Source organism: Acipenser ruthenus, chromosome 11, assembly GCF_902713425.1.
Source record: "Acipenser ruthenus chromosome 11, fAciRut3.2 maternal haplotype, whole genome shotgun sequence".
Taxonomy (NCBI): domain Eukaryota; kingdom Metazoa; phylum Chordata; class Actinopteri; order Acipenseriformes; family Acipenseridae; genus Acipenser; species Acipenser ruthenus.
This window is the reverse complement of record NC_081199.1, coordinates 8,714,069-8,731,956: the sequence shown is the minus strand read 5'-3', so window position 1 is coordinate 8,731,956 and position 17,888 is coordinate 8,714,069. Positions and strand designations below refer to the sequence as shown.

Below are 17,888 nucleotides of genomic sequence, written 5' to 3'. Positions count from 1 at the left end.
TGAACATCTACAAGCTGTACTGCAGCTCCGGGAAGCAAACCACAATATGTATATTATTTCTCCTCCTGTATGTCATATTATTCACTGATAATGCTTTACAGGAACTGCCTACAAATCTTTCATTTATTTATGTATATATATATATATATTGTGACATGTCCTGATTACCGCTGTTTAGCCAGGTGAATACCACAGTCTTTTAGTAACAAGAATAATACTCGGACAACAGAGTGGAATTCAAAACAGACGGTACCTGTATGCTTATTTATATACTGCACACCTTGTTCAGAGGATGCAAGTTGAATTCTTTAAATAAAAAGGATTCACAATATAAACACACCAAGTAACGAAATAAACAGCAGATTACTAACTAATAACCGGGCAGCTAAGCTGCTTGCCGGTTGAACACAATTGCAATGTTAAATGCAAAGACTTAATACCCCTTTATTCTGACCTTCACTCAGTCAGTCTGTCTGCCACACTCCACGGCCTTAAGACAGCTAGGAAGCGGATTCAGGGTCTAAATATACCTGCCAATCAACCACCGGTGCCCAGGATTCCCTGAAACTCGCAAAGCCTGCTGGGAAGTGTGGTTTTTACCCTGTCCATGGGCTGTTGGACTACACTGTCTCATCCAGTGGTTATAAAGGGCATAGGCTCCGCGCTACCCGCGGTCCTATATAACACTACCCCACACTTTACAACTATGTGTGTGCGTGTGTGTGTGTATATATATAGATATAGATATAGATATAATATATAATTTGTGTGTATATGACTTTGGGGAAACCACTAATGCAGTTTGAAACTTGACCTTACTTTGCTGAAGAATAATTGATTAATAAATAAATAAAAATGTCATTCAGTTAAGTCAGCACGCCTTGCCTATAGTGTGTCATGCAGCTCTATCGATGACCTTCAGAGCAGTGCCAGGACACCCTTATCTACGGGTATCAGGCTAGTGTTCTGCTTCAGAGTAATCAAACATGTTTCCTGTGGAGATATCCAAGGTTACAGCCAGTGCCAAACAATGCAGACCGCAGGGATGGAAATAAGACTGCCATTCCATTGCAGTTTGATCCATTCCAATTTTACTATGAGTTTAATAAGACACACCTGAGCTTGTTACCTATACACTGGGTCTAATCAAGCTTGCATTAAAACCAGGAATGGGTAAAACTGCTATGCAATAGGAGTCTTATTTCCGTCCCTGAGACCAAAGCTCAGCTGAGAAGATAGCCTGTATTGTGCTGAGCTGCTTTTGTAGTGAAGTTACTGTTTTTATTTTGAAGTAAATAATGTCACAAGACATTAGGAGGTATTGTTTTATTTTATGTACTGGCCTCTTTTTATAATGTTGGTATGAAATCATTCTGAAGTCGCTTAAGTATTTTTTTTTCCCCATTTCATTTGTATCATCTTTGACCCACAATGGCCATGTTTATATTAGTCTTGGGTTTTAACTAGCCCGCTAAATGTCTTCACTTGGGAATTTAAAGTATGGTTTTGTTACAGGCCTAGCTGACCATTTATGTGTAATGTTAAAAAAAAAAAAAGTTTTACTATGGTGTGTACTAGTTTCAAAAACAAAACAATGTCAAAATTGTGTCGTCATAATTTGATATTGTGAGTGTATGTTTAGTCTTGTATCGCGTGTATCTTGAGATGTCATAAGATGTATGCCTAGTTGTTGTAAATAAAACAGGATAAAAATATAAGACATTGTTAAATAACAAACATATCCAAGCATTTGTCTAAATTGCTCCCCATCCCTGCAGTTTTGAGAGCGAACTTCTCATATTCATATGACGACAGTACCTGTAACATTGCTGTCAAGCAGTCAGTTTGATATCTGCGAGTGGGAGTGTGTGTTTAAAGACTGCGACAGGCTGGGACTTGTGCAGAAATCACTAACAAAACATCCAAGTGTATTGTTTAATTTTGTCAGTTTTTATAAAGGATTCCACTGTCTTTAACCCTCTCGCGCATGGTGATCTCATATGGGGACAGATCAAAATAAAAACTCTCTTCTAGTCTTATGGGGACATATGGAATATGCAGATGTGTGATAGCCTTGTATATGAGCCTTGTTACCTTTGTTGCCTGATGACCTCATATAAGCAGTGCCATGTTTTCTTCATAAAAAGCAATGGAACAAAGTGTGCAATGAAAAATCTATTCATAATGTGTGAACACATGATTTAAACCGAAGAGCTGTTTGGCTGAAGCACATCATGTAATGGGGAGGGAAATACCCTTTAGGGAGAAGCCAAGCTTGTGCTCCACACTCTTATCATACATTTATAATCCTTTATCAGGGCAATGTAAACATTCAGTTTACTAGTCCCAGGATGAGTGTAACCTCAAGTGGGAGACTAGTTTCACTGCCATGTACGTGAATGAAGACTTGTAATCCATAGAGAAGCATGGCAGTTTAAGATTAATTACATTCCTCTTGCTGGAGCCTGGGCAATCCCACACAGCTCTGCATCGTGCTGTCAGCCCACCTCGTTACTAAGACAGTGGGCAGCTAGTGGGTTTGATTCTGTTTTGTTTCTGAGAGCTGGCGCCCACGAACCACATGGAATTCTGCATTTCACAGTGTCGTGTTTTGTGTTCAAATACCTTGGTGTTTGCTAATGCTGTTAATCTGAGTTTTATAGCTATATACGTTTTAACCCTTTTGTGTAAACAGTAGTTTAACCCTTCTTTCATGTGTTCAATGAAAATGCTGACTTGATTTGGAATAAGTGTTCTTTTATATTTGACTTTTTTGTATTTGACAATTCTCCCACAGTATTGGAGTACAGTACAGTTTACTAAAATACCATGCTGTTCCAGGTTTTTATTTTTATTTGTTTAAACCTTTAAACTTGATTTTTGTATTCTGCTACATGTCAAAATGTAGTTGTATTCTGAGAATCATTACATACATAAAACACTGAATGCTAGTGAAAATCACCAGGTGCAACAAATAAGATAAAAAAACAGAAGTAAGCACAGAACATGCTACTCAAAATTAAAATTCAAACTCACATTCCATTTTCAGCAAATCAAAAAGACTTGTGCGCATTCTTCCTCATTATCAGAATATTGACCATCCTGTTTGTTTACATGTCCCAAAAGTTTAGTTGTAGGACCACTCCTCTCTCTTTGAAACCTGCGTATTACTATGTAACTAAGGAAGTTAGTTAGCGCAAGGAAGTCAGAAATTAAAAAGGGGAACTGCCTACCTTAAAGGACAAAGCACTGTCAATAAGGTGTAGGGCCATGGCACTGGGACAGCTCTCGCTTGATGAAATGAGTCTGCAGGGTTCTGAAGGGCCATAACTTCTTCTGCATAGTCTGTTGTGCATGAAAACAGTGGTAAGAATTTATTTTAAAAAGCCATCAAGAGAAAGGCATGCAGAAAAAAAGGGCATGTGTAAGAGAGAACTATTAACTAGGGGAATTAATGGGTGTTAAAACAAGATCGAACATAATTGTGGTTATTGTGATCATGTTTAGCCGATAATTGACAATTTCATTGTCCTCCAGTCCTACGTATGGTAGGTGTGTACTGTTTCATATCTTGCCCAATCCAGAAACTGCCATCTGCTAGCATTCTATAAACCACTGTGTTTTTTTTTTTCTCTTACAACATTTTGACTTCTTTCCCAGGATAATGACTGGCTGGAATAAAGACTGCTGTGTCATCAAAAGTTAAGAGCTGTGCTGTCTCTGGTACCCCTGTGGTTTTTGGGGTGTGTCGCTGGGGTGGCCCCTGTCTTTTGAGCGGTGTGATTTCAGGGTCAAAGCTTCCTGGAGCACTGCCCTTACTGTGTTTGCAGCGCTGAGCAGTTTCCTTATGTCGGCAGTTTCCTTATGTCTTTTGTTTATTCAGAGTGTTTCCGTAGCGACAGCCTCCTCCACCCATTCACAGAGAATAGAAGGTTATGTATACAAGTATTTGCTTTTGTTCATGTTTTCTGTTGAATAGAGGTTATTTCTGAAAGGCCTAAACACAGTTGAGCATGTACTCGACAGTACACCTGCAATAATTATAATTCAGGTTTCTGGTTTTAGGTGGTAACCAATAAACGCTGATATACAGTAACACCCCCACAAAATAACAAAATGAAACCGGTTTATATCCCATAAACACTGAAGGAACACCAGATACTTATGTTGTGTTCACGGTGCGGTTTACAGTTTGACAGGCGGTACTAGAATAGAAACTACATTTGAATAAATATTATACATTCAAACTAATGCCTTTTAATGAAACGAAACAGTGGATGCTCTAAAAAGTGTGTCGTGGCCTAGCTTTTTAAAGTTCCAGTGAGACAGTCCTATCAGGAGCAGTTCTGTGTAACCCCGTTCTCCTCCCCCCTCTCTTCCTGCATGTGCTGCAGATCAAGCTGCGGTGTCAGAAGGGGATCCCACCCTCGCTGCGCGGCCGGGCCTGGCTCTACCTGTCTGGGGGGAAGGTCAAACTGGAGCAGAACCACGGCAAGTTCCAGGTCAGAACTTGCTGCATGTTTGTGTGTGTGTGTGCGATGGTCAGTTTTTTCTTAAGTTATAGTTGTTAGAAGGTATGGATTATAGCGTGCCAGCCGTATTGTCCTCTTCATTATAATTGCTTTCTATGTACTGTATGCATTAGCAGCCATGTGGTACCCACATTGCAGTCTAGTACTTTCTATAAATGGCTGCTATTGTATAGACTAACTCATACACACAGATGTATGTGTATATGCACTTAAATTCTATTACACTGTAACTTGGTTTGCTTTCTTTAATGATCCAGAGACCCTTTAAAATTGAAACCTAGATGTTATAGCAAACTTTTATTTTAATAAAGAGGTCTCCAGTTTCCTTGCCTTACTTCCTAGGTCAGTTCACCTACGTGTCTTTAGGGTCAATCAGGTCACTGGCTGCAGAGCATGCCAGTCATTTAAGGGAAGCAGCGGGTTGGTTAATGACAGGACATAAGAGCTGGGGAAGGAAGCACAGGACTACCTGAAAGTAAGGTTTGCAAACAGAGCTTTAACCTTGTGTAGGACCAGATCATTTGTACATCACAACTGCACATTTGAGACGTGCAGTATATAGCGCATGGAAGTGCACGACAAGCCATGTTTCTGGCGTTATTTTGTTAGCTACAGTCCCTTTTTAAGTACTGCTTGGCTTCAGCTCTGCTTCCTTCATATGTGGATCATGACAGCTCCCCACTAATCAGTCTCTCTGAGCCTGCTATTACGCTGTTGTCCCAGATCCAGCACTCTAGTGGCTTGTCTCATTTCCTCAACCCAAAAATAAAACTGCTGACGCTGGCATGAAAACAATGTGCTGACCTGCTGCTCCCTCCATTCTGAAAAGCTTTGGTTTGCAAACTAAAGCATGTTGTTCCCCTCCGGTTTGTGGGAAGCAAATCCAGTCCAGAGTTTTGGGTCAACCAGATCCTGTATTTAGTAGTAACCAGGATTATGACTGCAGGAGAGGAATTAGCTGAATCTGTACGCCTTGCATGGTTTGAGAGCCACTCCAAACTTGATACAGGCAGTCCTTCATGCAATTTCTTGCAGATATTAGAATTGAGGCCATGGTGACACACTTTTGCTAGAGCTCTGAATTTTTGTCAGTCAGTGTGCAGCATTTCAGGTCATTATCCAGCAGTAAAGATTGTTTAAACAGAAAAACACTTTGATTAAATTCAAAGAACAACATTAGCTTATGTATTTGAAACACAAAGCAAGAATGCTGGATTGCAAAATTGAGACATGAGAACATTTTATTTATGAAATTAGCTGAAAACATTTCTATACTGTGCGTCATACCCAACCACCCCTGCAGGCCATTACCTGCCAGTCTGTCATTAGTGCGTCATTATCTCTTTTAAGCCTCTTTAACCTTCAACAGAACACCCTGTGGAAGATAATAAACAACTCATTTTTAGTTTAAGCTTTCTGAATAGGAACCTACCTGTATGTCGCTTACCTAATTGAGCAACTGATAATAACAATCTTCTGTATTCTATTTCACATCCCTCCTCCTCTCCCAACCTGAAGGCCAGGCAGTCATAAATCTGCCAAGCAAGTTCAAGCCCAAAATGTGTGTGTAATGACATTATGCAAAATCTTCTCAATAAATACCATTGATTTTAATGCGTGAGGTGTTTTTCTGATCAGAACACTGGTGTGAATGTGTTTGTAAAGGTTAGCTCCTCAGTGTTTGGAGGTGCAGAGCCTCAGTAACGCTGTGTGCTTGGGTGTGAATGTGTTTGTAAAGGTTAGATCCTCAGTGTTTGGAGGTGCGGAGCCTCGGTAACGCTGTGTACTTGTTTCCCAGGAGCTGGACAGTAAGCCAGGGGATCCCAAGTGGCTGGACGTCATTGAGAAGGACCTACACCGGCAGTTCCCATTCCACGAGATGTTTGTGTCGCGAGGGGGCCATGGGTGAGTTTAAATTCAAAAAGCATGAAACTGCTTGGATTCTTTTAACACTCCAAATGGAGATTGGATGATGTTCTGGGTCTCGATTTGAATTTTGATTATAATTTTCTGAAGGTAGTTAAAGGGGTACGTTTTTGGGATAATTCCTTACCAGTTTAATATCCTGTTGTGTGTATTCTATGTTTTTTATATTCTTGTTTCAGCTTAGATGCTTATTTGACAGGCTTACTAACTTTTATTCAATTATGGGGTATGCTTCTGAAAAGACTCCTTAAAGGTAAAATGACACCAATTCCAGCTGCGCACCATTTTTTTTACTGTGGTTAGAAGAAAACCACATAAAAATCTGCAGGTTTTAAAGTGCCATGCCAGCTTGCCTCCTAGTCCCTAAGCTGTGACCGTATGTGATGTTTGACATGTGCCTCTGTTTTTTGTGTCTCACTCCAGACAGCAAGACCTGTACAGAGTGCTGAAGGCCTACACACTGTACCGTCCGGAGGAGGGCTATTGCCAGGCCCAGGCTCCCATCGCAGCAGTGCTGCTCATGCATATGCCTGCGGAGGTGAGGAGAGGGGCAGAGATCGCTTGCAGGGATGCAGCATCAACACCCAAGTGGAGAAAGTCTTCAGCACCGCTTATCCTTATGTAGCTCGACCTTTCATTTTGAGAATAATGGTTAGAGCGTGAAAGTGTTTAGTGGAAGAAAAAAAAAAGCACTGGGCTGCAGTATGGAAAGTAGTGTAATTTTATTGAGCTCTCCAGTAATGTTTTTCATTGTTCTCTCATTCAACAGGAAGCATTCTGGGGCCTGGTTCAGATCTGTGAGAAGTACCTCCCTGGATACTATAGTGCTGGATTGGTAAGGCAGTCCCTTCCCCAAGCACACATTGTACAGTGTCATGTTCAATCCGATGGGTGATGATGGGGATTGAAACTGCTGCAGCAGTGAACCTGAATATCAATAAGCTTTTACTATCAGTAATCCTTCAGAGAAAAGTGGGAGGGCACCAAGGGTTAAAACCAGTCATCCGCTTTTATAGCTTGTTGGAAAGCATTTTCCTTCCGTCTGTGTATATCAAGTCTTATCTCGACGACCTCAGGTCTCAAGGACTGCCCAGTCACAGTTGACTCAGTTGTCTGTGTATCTGGTCATTGGAGAGAGTGGCTGCTTTATTAGACGAGATGACAACCTCTCTTTCTCTCTCTCTCTCTCTCTCTCTCTGTCTCTGACTCGCAGTAACAGCTCTGTTAGTGTCTGGGGTAGTTCATTTCCTCTGGCACTCGGACAGACACTCTCTCTTTACTGCCTTTCAGAGCAGGGGAAGCGTGACTGGACAGGGAAGCCATTATCCAAACCTACTCATGGAAATTAGCCGTAGGAGCGCTTTTTAAGAAAGGCCAGTTTTACGGGGAGTGCCTTTACAAATGTTTGTTTATTGGAAGAGCCGTGGGATTTGCAGGCTTCTCGTTCCAGGACGGTCATATCCAACGTCCTCTTTCTGCATGAAAGAACTTTAGCAGCTCGTGCTGAACTTTGTGTGCTCAAGGACGTGAACACCAAACTCCCAGGGGAATTGGTGATCCTCCCAAACGTCTTTTGCGTTGAATGCACAGTGGCTAATTGCTGTTTTGTCTTTGTTTTCATTTTCAGAAAACAATTTCAGAGAAGTCTGGTTATTTTTACACTGTAGCGCTTTCTCTAGCCCACTGGGGACCCCCAAAAAGTATCCCATTATAAATCGCAGCAAAGGTTTATACACTGTGTTATCCGCACAACAGAGATTCGGCTGTATTCCATTGCATTTTATTTTAAAAAAGTTATTTTGTTTTAATAACATGTCAGAAGTAAGGATTAGACACTGCCATGTTAAATCTAGAACTCCTTGGTAATGCAGAATGACCCCAGAAAAGGGTTCCCAGGAACTCAAATGTCAGAAATAGCTGACCGCATGTTGTTGTTATTGTTATTATTATTATTATTATTATTATTATTATTATTATTATTATTATTATTATTATTTGTTTATTTAGCAGACGCCTTTATTCAAGGCGACTTACAGAGACTAGGGTGTGTGAACTATGCATAAGCTGCAGAGTCACTTACAATTACGTCTCACCCGAAAGACGGAGCACAAGGAGGTTAAGTGACTTGCTCAGGGTCACACAATGAGTCAGTGGCTGAGGTGGGATTTGAACCGGGGACCTCCTGGTTACACAGCCTCCTATACAAAACATTAAACTTTCCATGTTTGCCACAATGTAGTAGTTTCCCATTTTATAGCAGTGCACTGAAGTGCAGATTGAAGAAGTTATTACCCTGTTACAGAACCCCCTGCAGTGTGGACAAGAAACACATTATTTTGTATCCTGTGCTGTGCATATCGCAGCAATTGTTTATTTCACAATATTTCCGATTTAATATATAATTTTTATTCCCACATCGTAGCCAAATCAACTAGGGAATTACTTTTATTTATTTTTTTTAACTTCTGCTCAAGAACATTCTCCAGAAGAAATATTATTCTTCTAAATATCGCAGTGTATCCTTTTCATGCTCCCTCCTGCAACAATGCTGGTGCTCTGATTGAAATGAGCGGTGTATTATGGGAACAGGAAACCAGCAGTGGTGCAGGAGGGAATGTGATCTGGATACGCGATACGCTGCAATGTTTTTAGAAAAGTTGTCCCAACCCCCCCCAACCCCCCCCCCCCCCCCCCCCCCCAACCTGGCAAACTCAAATGTATTGCCTAGTTGATTTATGATCCATGATGTTTGATTAAAAATGTGGTAAGAGTCAAGAAAATGTGTACATTGTTTCTTGTAAATTTGAACAATACTTTAAACCCCTGCAAAGGGTATAGTGGGGCCAGCTGTGGGTACATTTTCTAGCTAGAGAAGCACTTTTTGGTGAAACTCGCTAATTCAGCAGCTTATTGACAGAATATGGGTGATGAAACTATCCAAGGATATTCTTTAGCACAAATGTATTGGGGTGCTGGATTTTGTTGTGTTTCCTTGCTCCCCTGCAGGAGGCGATTCAGCTGGATGGGGAGATCCTGTTTGCCCTCCTCCGCAGGGTCTCCACAGTGGCCTACAAGCACCTGAAGAAGCACAAGATCGACCCCGTCCTCTACATGACAGAGTGGTTCATGTGTGCCTTCTCCCGCACCCTGCCCTGGGCCTCCGTGCTGCGCGTCTGGGACATGTTCTTCTGTGAAGGTAAGCCACGCCCTCGTCCACTTCACTAGCCTTGCGTTACACACTTCTGTTTCTGTGTCATTTGTGGTTTTTATTATCACTAGGGTTGCATATCCCTGTATGTCACTTCAAAGTTTTACACATATATGGAGAGCTGTGTATCCTAATTGTGATGGAACAGGACATTCTTTAGTACAAGGCATTTCGAGAATTCATTTGAGGATGGTAGGAGGTGCATCCGGTAATCTGTCAGTGCGTCAGTATTTTTTTTTACTTTTTTCTAGAGAACCACTTTTCCAATTGTGACAAAACCTGTTCTTGAGAGAATCCTTTGTATTTGGAGAAACCAACGCCCAGTACACCATTTTGTTTAGTGGATGTATGTCATGCTGATGTACCTTTTCACGTTCTATATTTGTATGCAGGTGCAGATGTCGGTTGCTAATACACCGCTTAAGTAAAGCGTACACACCGAGATGTGTTGTGTAACTCCTCTCGCTCTCTCTGCTCCGCACAGGAGTGAAGATCATATTCAGGGTGGGGCTGGTCCTGCTGAAGAACATGCTGGGCTCCTCTGACAAGCTGAAGGTGTGCCAGGGCCTGTACGAGACCATGGAGCTGCTGAGAACCGTGGAGCCCAGATACATGCAGGAGGGCTTCCTGATGAGAGAGGTACCAGAGGGGGCTGAGGGAGTGGATAAGAGGGCTGGGCTATACTGTCCAAACACCATGCCTATTAGCAGCCTTGTATTACATTTAAGGTCCTTGTCTTTATTTTCATTTAAAAGGGTGCAAGTTATTATTGTTTCATGGAAAAACATTTGTTACGTATCTACCATATTCCTGGATTTCTTGATACAGCCCACTATTGCTTTGGTCCAAATTTCATGTGGAAATCAGTAAATCGCTTTTTGTAAAAAGGCCTCTTTAACCCAGATACATTTAAACTGTTGAACCAGAGGCATCTTAGCAGCTGAATGCTGTATGATATCAAAGACTGTTGGAGCAGAGAGCCTGTGTGTGAGGGAGGTGGTCAGAGTAATCTAGTGTAAGAACATGCTGGAAAAGCCATATAGATGAGTTTACTGCCATCTACTGGTTGGTATTACAAACTGAAAGCTTACGTTTAGAATGCGAACACAGTGATGTAACCCGTTTGACTCAAGGCTGATGGTCTTCATTTAAGTAGAAATCCCCAGTTTTTTTGGTTTATATGTTCAGTGTAGCAAATAAAACTATAGAGATTAAAAGAAAAATAAACATATCTCTAGTTTCTATAATTTGAACTCCCATTTTATTGTTGTTCTTCAGTTATGAATGAATAAACCAATCTTTACTAACACCATTTAGAAATACTAAAAGTAACTTCAATTACAATCGTTTTCAATTTCAGTGGAAATCACATCAAACCTGATTTCTCTGTGCGCTGTAGATTCCTCCTGGACTTTCCTATGTCTGCCCTGGCTGTGGACATGCACAGCACCTGTGATTTCATTTGCTGAAAGGGCCTGCAGTCACTCCTTCTTGCTGACTCCTCAGAAAAGCCACATTTACTGTGCATTAATTATCAGCCCCTGGGCTTTTATTGATGTGCTAATGCGTTCGGATGATGTCTGTCTCCTTGTAAAAATAATTTACTGGATCATGGAGCTGGCAAATTAATTCCAGTGAACCTTAAGTAATATGTATTGCCATCACATCGTAGGTCTCAAAAGATGGCAAATGTGTATTGGTTTTAATGAACCAAATTGATCTGCTCCTCAGTGCTGCCCTTCAGCTGTGTCCTTGCATTCAAGAGGTCACATTCAGGAGCACAGATACTTTGTCATGGGGGGGAAAAACAGCGATTGGTTATAGTTCTGGGAGGCAAACATTAGGTCTTAAAATAACTAGTGTTGTTTTTTTTTTTTTTTTTTAGCTTCTCAGGACCCAGTCACTTTCTTTTGCTAATGATGTGCTTTCAATGTCTGCTTTCTAGGATTTATTATGTTAGCTCCATGTACTTTAAGGTGCTTTTTAAGTAGGATCTGGAGTCTGGAGAGACTCTTTCCCTCGTGTGTCTTGTCTGATCTAGAAGCTGGGCTGGGCCTGGTTAGCACAGTACTCCCCTTTATATGGTCATGGCTCCCATTTGCCCCATAATGCCATTCCACTAGCACTTTCATACTTGTTAGAAGGCAGAACACAAATAGCTACGTCTCGTGACTAATGGCTTCTCACTACAGCGTTATAAAGGCGGAGTACTGTTATAGGATGGGGGAATACCCATGGTGGTGTTGGTTGGCCAGTAGGGGGCACTCTCTCTAAATGAGCAGTTTTGAGTAAAATTATAGGAAATAAGTAGTGGTCTGCCGGCCTAAAGCGCTGTGTGTGCTGTTTGTCCTCAGATAATCGAGCTGCAGGTGTCGGAGCGCGACATTGAGAAGGAGCACCTGGTGCAGCTGAAGCGCTGGAAGGAGACGCACGGAGAGCTGCGCTGCAAGTCCCCTCCCAGAATGCACGGTGCCCGGGCCATCATGATCGCCGATCCACCCACCCACAAAGACCTGCTCCAGGCTCCCACTATCATCGTGGAACCCCCCCTGGAAGACGCCAGCTCTAAACAGAAGAAGAAAGGGAAGAACAAACAAGATCCCCCCAGCAATCCCACCCCAGAGACCCTGAGCCCTGCCCACCCTCCAAGCCCCACCCTCCAGAAAGACACTCCCCTGCAGCAGTCCAACCAGAGCCTAAGCTCCAGCAGCACTGAGCAGGACACCTACCTGTAGCCCTTCTATTGTGAGCCGTGTTACCACATCCTGTTCCCATTCAAAGGTTTCATCAAAAGGGGCAGGATCGCCCCAACTGACGCCACTGTTATGGAATCCCTCAGGACTCCCTGTATTCTTCAGATTATTTTATATTATACTCCCTGTTCCATCAGGGTATCCCCACTAATTAACTGTGGCTGTGTCACCTAGTGCTGCGAGAGATTTAGTTCATTTAGATAGTATTTTACAACTCTGAAGTCTGTTCATCTGTTCGCTGGGGATCTTTCCACTGGTAGTGAATAAGAATGCCACTACCTGCTCATATATGGAATAGCTCCCTGTCAAGGTGCCAATGAACCCACGGTATGGTGAAATTTAAAGATGATCCAGGTATACAGGTATTTGAAGCAATAGCTGATTCTGAATGCAACAGAGGTTCTGGGCATCTCGTGCAGCATTAGCTTGTCTGCAGTTTGTTTGTGTGACTCTGGTGGAACAGGAGGGAATGAAGCTGCTACCTGGATGTGGTTAAGCTCAGGGTGTTTTGACAAAGTGTCTCCTGATGGTATTTTACACCAATACAAGCCAAGTACCAGCACCTGACCTTTTCTGCCATGTTATTTAAATGGAATTGTGTGTAGCTATCCCACAGTGATGGAAGTAGCTGGGTATCTCCTTTTCTGCCACGTTCTTTAAATGGAATCGTGTGTAGCTATCCCACAGTGATGGAAGTAGCTGGCTATCTCCTTGGTATTGCAGGATGTTATTGGTATTTTCCTTTTCCTCTGCTCATAGCTTGTTTTAACCCCTGTGTTTCTTTTCTGTGGGTAATCCTTCCCTCTGATAGATAGTACTGCGCAGGTGATGCTGTGAAGGCTGTTGCATTCTCCTCCAGGTTAAATTGGTTAGTTGACTGAAGGTTAGAGGCTTAATTGGTCAAACAGTAAAGGATATTCTTGGAACAAAGACCTGGACTGGATGGGCCAAGCTTCTCTAGTATAAGGGAACAAAAGCCCCGACCCAGGGCTTGAACTAGGCTTGAGCCTCTTTCTGTTTGACAAAACTTTCTAAATCTGTATTTACAGCCGCCAGCTACATCTGTTCTTGCCAGCCAGTGAACCCACAGAACACATGTTGTGAATGGCAGACGCACCTCCAATAAGCAGCCACAAATGCCCCCATTTTGGTGTTTACCCAGATCCGTATCTCGTACTCTTTTGGGAACTTGAAAGGATTTTTCTCCATGGTGGTTGGTTGTAATTGGTATTTTCTAAGAGTATGGAGGTCCACACACCCTCACACCCTCACACCCACACACACCCACACACACCCACACCCACACACACCCACACCCACACACACACACATACACAAACTCCCCGAACAGACGCAGGCTTTTGAGTGTTTAGAGAAGATACTTGCTTTATTAACTCAATCTAGAAAGGTTTTTAACCTATGAGGAAAGGCTGTATTTTAGCATCTCAAAAATAGCAATGGAAACTGTTGTTTTTGTGTGTGTGTGCGTGGTTGAAGAGGTGGTAGTAGGGGTGTGAATTGGATCTGTCAGATACCCAGTCGTATATGTTATAGCTTTCTGGACTATATAGATTTTTTTTGTTTTGTTTCTTCAAATACATGGTATAGAATTAAAACATAAGCTCATGCACTTTGATACTGGATGTATGATTCAATGCACAAGCAACAAAAGAAACCTGTGACGAGAGTTCTTTGAAAATGGTCATGCGCATGTATATTTAATGTGTTATCTGGATGTGGCTTGTTTTCAAGTTCAGCCTGTCACTACTTCAAGCAAACTTCATCTCCATGTAATTATTTCCAGTGGAATCTGAACTGGTCTCTTTACACAAAGTATCAAGTGGATGAAAGGGATTTTTTAGGTTGGTTCTCCCTAGTGGTTGAAGTGGGGTATGACTGCTTTTCTAAAGTGAAATAAAACAAGACTTTCAACATTTATTTTTCAGGGGTTCACAGAATCGTGTTCTTTTATTGAAACACAATATTCAGTCTGACCAGTGAACTCATTGTCTGATCAAATGTGGCCAGGCGGAGATTTCCAAGTTAAGAAAAAACCCAACAAATAAAACAGGTGTCCGTCATACCAGACTCTTTCTTGTTGACTTTATTATGGTATTTTGTGAGCCTCTGAAAAACCAACAAGTCTAAATAAAACACACAACCAAAATAGGATAAAACTGTAAACTCCTATCCTGAGAGGGGTTGTCTTATCAACTGAATTAAATAATGGCCAGGAAAATAATTTCCATAGCCTTAGCACAGTGTTCTGTTTTTGTGATCTCAACAGCCACCATATACACATTTGTATAGAACAGTGTTCAACGCATGATGATCTAAACAGCGGGCTCCTCTTACCTGCAGTCACTCAGGGCTGGGAACAGCTTTTCAAAACGTTTATTTAGATCCGCAAACATGTGACATGCAGTCATTTACTTGTCGCACTGTATCTGTATGTTACCCCTGGGGGTCTAATCTCAAAGCATTGAACTCCAGGCTTTATCTTCTATTTACAGAGCATTCTTATGGTGCTGAGAATCTTTTGGTTCCTTTTTTTTTGTCGGTTCAGAATTTGCTGTAAGTCACTCAGTCTGTTTGCAACTAGACCACTGGAAGGAATCTTGACCAGCAGTAGCAAATTGTCATATATAGTATTGAGTGAGAATATTAAAATTAAATTTAAAACCTGTGTTTATAAAGTACCACATCATTTGTATTCCTGGTTTTGTAACAGAAGTTAAGAGCTTGAGAACAGGCCAGAAGTGGAAGTTCTGGACCAAAGAAATAGATGCCTTATTAAAGAAGCTGCATGATCGAAATTCTCTAGCAAACACAGGGTGTGTCTTAATCTGTGGTGGACGGACCAATCAGTGTTGAATTATTCAAATGATCACATTCCAAACTCCATCACTAAACCATTTTCTTTTTCGAAGGAGAAAGTATTTAATGTCTTTAAAGTGACTGCAGCTAAGTGGAGTCGATTTGTAATTGTTCAGATATGTTTATGGTACAAGGGCTTTTACAGCAAGGGTTACATTTTAAACCAACAGAAGTAGATTCATGTTCTCGGTAACCATTCCTTCAATACAGACAGGCCGAGTTATAATTCAGTAAAGTAGCTTTCAAATAAATGTTCTTTATTTTCTTTACTGTCCACTTCCTTTTTCTTCGCTGGTTCTAACTTCTGTCATGACAAAATCTAGCCTAGGTTACGTATATCTTTGACTAAAACTAGAACTGAAGAGCAACTCGGAATGATTGCAAATATCATACAAGGAAAATACGTTTGAAGCTACTAGGGAATGAGCTGATGGGGTGGTGACACAGTAATTGTCTCAGATGTTTGTAAACGTGCACTAAACTGTACAGTCTTAACTTTTATTGATTATTGTGGCAAATGAAAACGAAGGGTGATTTTTAAAGAGTTTGCTTCCATTCCTATTTTGTCTGTGTTTCATGTTTCAATTACAAAAACACACGATGAAATCATTCCTTTTTCCATCAAGTGCTTTGGAAGACACTTTGACCTCCCAAATTTCAGACTGCTGGCTTATTCGAAAGACCCGATTTATTACAGATGTATGGGCAATACCTAAAACAACAAAATAAAAGGAACTTAAAAAGTTCTCACGTTGTAATGCTTGGACGTGAATGCCATGATGACACTAATGAATATATGACTTTTCTAGCACTTTTATAAGGAATGTATAAGCTTTTTTTTTAAATGGAGACTCCAGGTATTGTATTTTGTTGTTTTTTTGTATAGCGGCTTTACCAAACTGGAAACCGACTCGACTATAAACCATTCCTCCAACTGTATTGTTTACTAGCTCTACAGTCTGTTGAGCGGTAAATCCAGATATTCTTAAATAAATGATAACCAAGCTCTGTCATACATTGTGCTCAATAGCCTCATTATCACTAGTCCTTCTTGTTGTGCTGAGTGAGGTATTGGATTATACAAACTATATACTATAGATTTAAAGTGTCTAAACCACTGCTTCCTGGTATCGTTGGTTCTTGACTGCATCCAAAGCTACTTCTTGCAGTACCAATGAAAATCACAAACTCGACAGCCATTAACGACTGAGTCATGAGGACCATAGGAGCTGGACAGTGTTCTTGACCTTCAGCCAGGAAGAGAGAGGGCATATCCGCAGAGTTAACAAAGATGATCACCTGCACAACAATAACCAGTGATAGAGAGGAAAGTTTAGTTTTGAGTTGTACAAAATTAATTTTATACTGCATATGCAGTAAATTATGGGACCATTTAGGCCAGTGGTACTTGAGATCTATTCCAGTCCTTGTCCTAAATGAATGAATTGCCCCTTAGCAGCTTCAGTTAACTACATTAGAACCTGCTTGGAGTAAAAACCTGGACTGGATTGAATCTCGAGTACCACTGATCCAGACACAGAACAGTACAGATTACTCACGAACGCTGTTCAAAACCAAGACCCTCGTAAACCAGACTGCTGGGTTGGTTCCAGTGAGTCAGCCTTTGTTTCTAAGAGATCGCGGTGCATGCCTGAGTTTCCCTGTCGATGAAATACCACAGAGCCCCCGACACGCCCAGCAGCTGCTTCTTTTGGGCAATGGGAGGGGGTGATTTTATATATAGTGTATTCAGAAATCAGTCCTGTTGTATTTAATACTGTTTCTGTACAAACTCCATTTACCTGAAATAAATTTGATACTATGCTCGACTTTCTGAATTTTTTTTATTTTGTAGTACTTATTAATATAAACAGTAAAAGTGTGTGTGTGTGTGTGTGTATATATATATATATATATATATATATATATATATATATATATATATATATATATATATAATTTCAATTACAGATTTAATTCAAAACGATTTACATTACATTCATTGCATTGTTGTCAACGTGTAAAAGCTTATATGTACGTATGTATAAATATTACCATATAGAGTAAGATACAGCTGATATCCACTTCACTTACTGACCTCTCTGACCTTGAGTTGGTGAAATTCAAATTGTAATATCAGGGCCCACTATATAAATATATTCCCCCCCCCCCCCCCCCATTTTTCTTCCTAAGTTCGAATGTGAATTATGTTCTCTCACAGCAGTTCAAGAGCGCTGAAGATCAGCGGGCATCCTCTGATTCCCAAGCGAATTCTTTCTTTACACCCACAGAAGCCCTGCAGGTGTCTGCTTGAGCTCACTGGCCTGTAGGGGTCGCTGTGACACACCCTGACAGTTTTGCCTCCCCAACCCAGAGTAAACTGCTAAGGCAAGCAGACGAACATTTTGACCAGAAGTTTTCAGGTCTTGGTTGATTGCATGTTTCCTTCAGTCCAATTACACCGTGTAACAATTATTATTATTTTTTTTTGGTTCCTGGGTAGTAAGTGTTATTTCCTAATTGCTTATGCCTCAAAAGTATAGAAAATGGCTATTATTCCCCACAAACTTTGCTTTTGTGACCAGGACAGTG

General features: G+C 41.2%; 1 protein-coding gene across 1 annotated transcript in view; it reads left to right on the top strand.

The window, feature by feature from the left end:
* The window catches only part of LOC117426699 (TBC1 domain family member 10A-like), a 34,239-nt gene extending 17,114 nt beyond the window's left edge, over positions 1–17,125 (top strand). The window contains exons 3-9 of the mRNA XM_059033279.1: positions 4,395–4,502; positions 6,331–6,437; positions 6,882–6,996; positions 7,228–7,293; positions 9,465–9,654; positions 10,151–10,305; positions 12,021–17,125. Coding sequence (XP_058889262.1) covers positions 4,395–4,502; positions 6,331–6,437; positions 6,882–6,996; positions 7,228–7,293; positions 9,465–9,654; positions 10,151–10,305; positions 12,021–12,401 — 1,122 coding nt within the window. The 3' untranslated portion in view covers positions 12,402–17,125. The remainder of the gene's footprint in view (positions 1–4,394; positions 4,503–6,330; positions 6,438–6,881; positions 6,997–7,227; positions 7,294–9,464; positions 9,655–10,150; positions 10,306–12,020) is intronic.
* Positions 17,126–17,888: the final 763 nt, after the last annotated feature.